Source organism: Siphateles boraxobius, unplaced genomic scaffold (genome assembly GCF_051911475.1).
Source record: "Siphateles boraxobius isolate OS27281-9 unplaced genomic scaffold, OSU_SipBor_1 207, whole genome shotgun sequence".
NCBI lineage: Eukaryota > Metazoa > Chordata > Actinopteri > Cypriniformes > Leuciscidae > Siphateles > Siphateles boraxobius.
In genome coordinates this window covers 2,073,245-2,079,325 of record NW_027508819.1, presented here as the reverse complement: position 1 = coordinate 2,079,325, position 6,081 = coordinate 2,073,245, and the positions used below count along the sequence as shown (strand labels likewise).

The 6,081-nt window shown below is 44.2% G+C and overlaps 1 protein-coding gene across 3 annotated transcripts in view; it reads right to left on the bottom strand.

Moving 5' to 3' along the window:
- Positions 1-935: 935 nt before the first annotated feature.
- The window catches only part of jakmip1 (janus kinase and microtubule interacting protein 1), an 85,737-nt gene continuing 80,591 nt past the window's right edge, over positions 936-6,081 (bottom strand). For all 3 annotated transcript variants that reach the window (XM_077237743.1, XM_077237744.1, XM_077237745.1), the window contains 6 exons: positions 5,977-6,042; positions 5,818-5,886; positions 5,617-5,694; positions 1,986-2,189; positions 1,650-1,715; positions 936-1,398 (listed from right to left, as the gene is read on the bottom strand). In XM_077237743.1, coding sequence (XP_077093858.1) covers positions 1,348-1,398; positions 1,650-1,715; positions 1,986-2,189; positions 5,617-5,694; positions 5,818-5,886; positions 5,977-6,042 — 534 coding nt within the window. In that variant the 3' untranslated portion in view covers positions 936-1,347. The remainder of the gene's footprint in view (positions 1,399-1,649; positions 1,716-1,985; positions 2,190-5,616; positions 5,695-5,817; positions 5,887-5,976; positions 6,043-6,081) is intronic.

Below are 6,081 nucleotides of genomic sequence, written 5' to 3'. Positions count from 1 at the left end.
ATGGTCTCTCTTTGCAACCCTATCCTTCTGAGATTCGACATATAAGGGGTGTTGCTTTATCTCGTGCCCATGTGAGAGTTTTTGCGACTGATTCAGTTGATGTTTTTTTAATTCTGTTCTCTGTTAGTGTGACTATGGCTTTTCCTAGGCGCCAGGAGTTGCTGTATTCAAGTTTCATTGGGGAATCAGATTAAGAAGGCATCATACTTGGTTTGCAGTCTGTTATAATGATTTTGTGTTAAGTGGTAATTTTTTTTTTGTTAATTAAGAATTAATAATAATTTTCTCATTTGTTTCAGAGGTCCTTTGCAAGGGAAGGTGTTATGGGTGTGTTTTGTTTTCTTTGTATTTCTTGGTTTTGTAGGTAGCAGTGGAGATGAGGAACACCTGGTTCATATTAGGAGAACGAGATATATGTGTTTTCTCTTGTTTCCTCGCTAAAACAGGATCTAGCATCTGTCGGCATTTTGAGACATTTCAGATGGCATAACATGTATTATTGCACGCTGTGAAACCCTTAGAATTATGTAATAAACCTTATTAATTATATCAATCTTTTGTTTTGATTTTCCTATATTGTTGCGGCCACGAGTCGGCCGTAACCGAAATGGTTAGTGTTCGGTCTCACTCCCGCTGCTTTCTTCCTCTGCATTCACTCATGCATCCGTGCTACAGCTTCTCTGATGAGACTGAGAGAGTTCTCCATCATCACGCTGTAGGTCCAGCCCAGTGAGAAGAAACCAGGTCAGGTCCCGTCTCAGACAACATCATGGGATGGACTGTTTATTACTCTCCACTGCCACCTGTTGGCCGATCTAAGCAAACGCTTGTCTTCAATAAAGACTGCGTCTCAACCGTTGTCCTGCTCAGATCTGATTTAATCTTTCTGCAAATGCACATAGTTCTCCATAATTTCAATAAAGTCTTCAAGAGCACATGTGAAAAAAATACAACTTTATTTATTGAAACTAAAAGCAGTCTGACAAGTGTTGAAGTGTCTTTAAATACTTTAACAAATATTTAGGGTGAATTTCATTTATATTTATATTTGTTCACACTATTTTCAATCAGACAAAACAACATTAAGCAGCTTCAACTGGAACTTTTGAAATACAAATGTTTCTCTATGGAAACATTTCATAAAATATTTAAAAACATGATTTTGTACAACTGAGGAATGTCTGTTTGTATCTTTCATTTAGATACTGCACCTGTGTGTGTGTGTGTGTGTGTGTGTGTGTGTGTGTGTGTGTGTGTGTGTGTGAGAGAGAGAGAGAGAGAGAGAGAGAGAGAGAGAGAGAGAGAGAGAGAGAGAGAGAGAGAGATGAGAGAGAGTGTGTGTGTGTGTTAAGGCCAGAGAATAAAAGCTAGGGAGAAAAACAAGAAAAGGAACAAAAACTATAAATTATAATAAACACAAATTTCAAACAAGAGAGAGGAGAGGAGAGGAGAGAAGAATCAGTCTTATGGCCCAGTATGCATTTATAAATGAAAAATTAATTTCAGCTCAATCCAACTTCCCCCAAACTACTGAACAAGAGACAGTATCTATCCAGAACATGATCTAACAGAGAGAGAGAGAGAGAGAGAGAGAGAGAGAGAGAGAGAGAGAGAGAGAGAGAGAGAAAGAGAGAGACATCCATACACACCTTCTCTTCAATCTCTTTGATCTGTCTTCTCTGCATGTCGATCTTATCTTCAAGCTCTCTGATCCTCTGTAAGATTAATGAAAAAGTACAAAAATCACAATTTTGTAATTATGTCCTTCCAGACCTGTATGGCCTATTATCTTTAATAAAAAAAACAACATGAAACAAGAGATATTTAGCAGAATGTTCAAGCATACAATGAAAGTGGATGGTGACCATCATGTAAAGAGCAGCACACGCACGAACGCACGCACGCACGCACGCACGCACGCACGCACGCATGCACGCACGCACGCACGCACGCACACACACACACACACACACCGAGATCCTCACCTGCTGTGCAGACTGGAGCAGCTCCATGCGCTGCTGTAGCACTAGCGTGTCGGCATGGCGACTCTGCCTCATGATCTGTCTCCGCACCGCCTCCATGGACTCGGCCAGCTGTGCTCTCTGCCTGTCACTCAAACTCTCGCCCACACAGCTGTCAGGATCCTGCTGGAGGGCAGAGTACAGAGTCGCCTCCAGCTCCTGCACCCTCTAAACACCACACACAAACATCTATCATGAGTTTGGATAGTTCCATTTTGAGGGAACTTGCGCTGCGTCAATGACACTTTGGGAACGCCCCTGCATTATTGTGTCTGAAGCACGCATGTCAACTAGTCCAATGGTGAGAGTGAACGTCACGGGCGGGTGACGTCACGTCCAGGAAAGGATAAAAGCACATCCGGTCTGACCGGCGTTAGCTTCGGTGCCTCAGCAAGCGGTCTATGTCGAAACTGTCTGTCTATTTTTATTGTTGTACTGTCTAAATTATACTCATATCATGGCGAAATAATCATTCAAGTTGTGTGCTTTTCCTTGCCCGCGCTATTTAACGGGTGAGGATACACACAGTCTATGTGTAATGTGTTTGGGAGTGGAGAATGCTATTTCAGCCTTCGAGGGGGCTGACTGCAAGCATTGTGAGAGGCTTCCACTTCGCACGCTCTTCTCCCACCATCTCAACTTTCACTTTTTGAGGAAATGAAAACGATCCTCAGGCTTCCGACCCTGCTGCTGCACACTGTATATGAGACCCTTTCAGTGGTGGCTCAGGACCAAATGATTTTCTCCGAGGGGAAACCCACTTCGTATGATCAAGATCACACGGCGGTGTCTCCGCACCTTGATTATATGGAGGAAACCTTGGTTCCTGTCCCAGGGTCCTGTGTTGGGAGCTCTTTGCCATCGAGTTCTTCTCACGACAGATGCTTCTCTCACAGGCTGGGGAGCGGTAACAGAAGGCCGCTCAGCTCAGGGTCTGAGGAGGAGTCATAATCTTTCTTGGCACATAAATTGCCTGGAGATGATGGCGGTCTTCAATGCGTTGAGACACTTCCTTCCAGACCTAAGGGGCCATCATGTGCTCGTCCGTTCAGACAACACATCAGTGGTATCTTACATAAATCACCAGGAGGGTCAGCGCACGCGCCCAGATATGCAAGCTGGCGCACCAGATCCTCCTATGGTCCCTAAGGAAGATGCTCTCCCTGAGGGCAGTGTATATGCCAGGGTGCCAGAATATAGGAGCAGACATCCTGTTGAGCAGGGGCTGAGGCCCGGGGATTGGAGACTCCACACCGAGGTGGTGGAGCATATTTGGGAAGTTTATGGCCGAGCGGAAGTGGATCTGTTTAAGTCTCAGGACACAACGCACTGTCCACTTTGGTTCTCCCTCACACAGAGGCTAGGTCTGTACGCATTTCCCCCAGTTGCTCTTCTCCCTGGAGTTCTGGAGAAAGTCCGCCGAGGTGGAATAAGTCTACTGCTGGTAGCACCACACTGGCCGAGCCAAATTTGTCTCTCCCTTGGAGATTCCGGTCAGGAGAAACCTTCTGGCTCAGGCGGGGGGAGTGATCCTTCACCCCCATCCAGAAATATGGAACTTGGTGGTTTGGCCTCTGAGGAAGCTCAACTCATGCTGGTCTCTCAACTGAGGTTGTAGAGACCATACTTCACTCCAGAGCTCCAGCCACTAAGAAACTATATGCTTTGAAGTGGAGGGTTTTCATTTCGTGGTGCAATCAGCATCAGTGGGATCCTGTTAACTGCCAAGTTGGTTCAATGCTCGAATTCTTGCTAGATCGCTTTTCAGCAGGGCGATCTCCCTGGGACCTGGCTATAGTCCTAGAGGGCCAGTCTGTGGCTCCCTTTGAGCCCCTCGATACGGTTTCAGAAAGGATTCTGACTTATAAGACCATCTTCCTTCTTGCTATTTCGTCTCAAAAAAGAGTTGGAGACCTTCTGGCCCTTTTGGTCTCTCCCACCTGCCTTGAGTTCGCACCAGGGAGTTTGCACTAGTCTCTCCCCTGTGAAGGCCTCCTTCCCTTCCCTTTACCTCTGTACAGGTAAAACGTTGTCAAAATAATTCCTGTTCACATGGCTACGCGTAAGCGATGAATAATTTTGTATTATACATTTTTAAGGCCAGACAAGTAATTTGTTAAGTTCAATTTGTAAAGAAAGACTACACGCCTGCGCACATATATATTCAAACGTGCATACCTTTAGACTAAACATGTAAAACGCATGTGCACACCGTCAGCGTTTTCACAGGTTTGCATTTTTGAAGTTTGCTCATAGATAACCTTTTTTTTTTTTTCATAATCGAAATTTCAAGGTTTGCGTTCTCGAGCCACCAGGCAATTTTTTTTTATGCAAATGAGTGGGCCGGAGTGCGTTAAGGGTTTTTTGTTAGAACGGTGTCGTGTTAGCGGCCCCTAAGTTAATAACTAATGATCTTTGCAACGGAAGTGAAACGATCAAAACTAACTTTAGCTGGACAATAACTTTATTCTAGAGCTGCTGTAAAGCAAAAACAGTCTCTGTTACTTTAATTTCCTACTATCACTGTAAAGCTGCTTTGAAACAATCTATATTGTTAAAAGCGCTATATAAATGAAGGTGACTTGACTTGATTATGAGGTCTCTGGCCAGCCTTCACCTTTGGAAGTCAGAGCTCATTCTAATAGGAGTATGGTGGCCTCTAAAGCCTTAATTTTGGGAGTTTCCATACAAGAGGTTTGTGATGCGGCAGGCTGGTCGTCTCCGCTCACATTTGCGAGGTTCTACAGCCTGGACCTGGATACTGCCCCAGGGTCTCAGGTGCTTATGACTTGAGTTGCCACAGTTTCACATACAGGCAATTGAAAGTATGGCGTTTGTATATTGTCGTTCCCAAAGCGTCATCAACGCAGCGCGAGTTCCCTCAAAAGAGAACGTCTCTGGTTACGACTGTAACCCTAGTTCACTGAGAAGGGAACGAGACGCTGCATCACTTTGCCATACTTCCTACATCCCTGTGATCAACTTGCTTCAGATACTTTGAAGCTAACGCTGGTCGGACCGGATGTGCTTGTATCCTTTCCTGGTTGTGACGTCACCAGCCCGTGATGTTTACTCTCGCCATTGAGCTAGCTGACATACGTGCTTCAGACGCAATCATGCAGGGGCCGTTTCCAAAGCGCCATCGACGCAGCAGCTCGTTCCCTTCTCAGGGAACTAGGGTTACAGTCATAACCTGAGTCGATTTCATTTCTCAAATGTTTTACATCTTACACACTCTGTTGAGCAAACTGGCACTTGCCACAAATATGATAAAAAAATTATGTCCTGTCACTTTTTAATGAAATAAAGGCATTCATCTATAATGTAACTGTATATTATGTTGGCCTGTCTCATCTCACTGCTCTTACTGTATAAAACAACAGCAGTGTTGAACTGATATTGGTAAAAGGATTTACTTTTTTTAATTTCTAAAAGTAGTGCTACATCTGCTTTTACTTTATTGACAACTGTTTTTATGAGACTTAACTGTGGTACTGTAGGCCAACAACATTTCTTTTGATGACAAAAGAACTGAATAAAATCGAATCAAACAAGGTAGAATTGTTGATTACGCTACACAATCTCATGGTCCTACCAGTTGGGCATGATCAAGAGCTTGCTTCCTGTAGTCCAGTTCCTCTTCCAGGAAACCTTTCTGTTTACTGAACAGCTCCTGTTGATCACATCAGTACACCGAGGTCAAGAAAGCAGCACACACTTTAATCGACTGTCATCAAGCCTCATCTATCACTAGACCGGCTGTAAGAACAAAGAGCACAACACATTCATCTCTGACCTTCTCATTCTCCAGATCAATCATTTTCTGCGTCAGCGCAGCTTCGGTGCTGTCAATCTGCTTCAGCCACTGGTCACAAGACAAAGCAATTTAATAGAGCTACAGACGAAATAAAAGCAATATAATCTTTGAGGATTTAAAGAATGAACGGCATGATACCTTTTCACATAAAGACAGCACAGTGCCTGCTTGAATTACTGTCACCTGCTCCTCGTTTCGCAAGTTCTGTCAACGAGAAGTGAAAAGTTCATTTCAGCTCTAGAT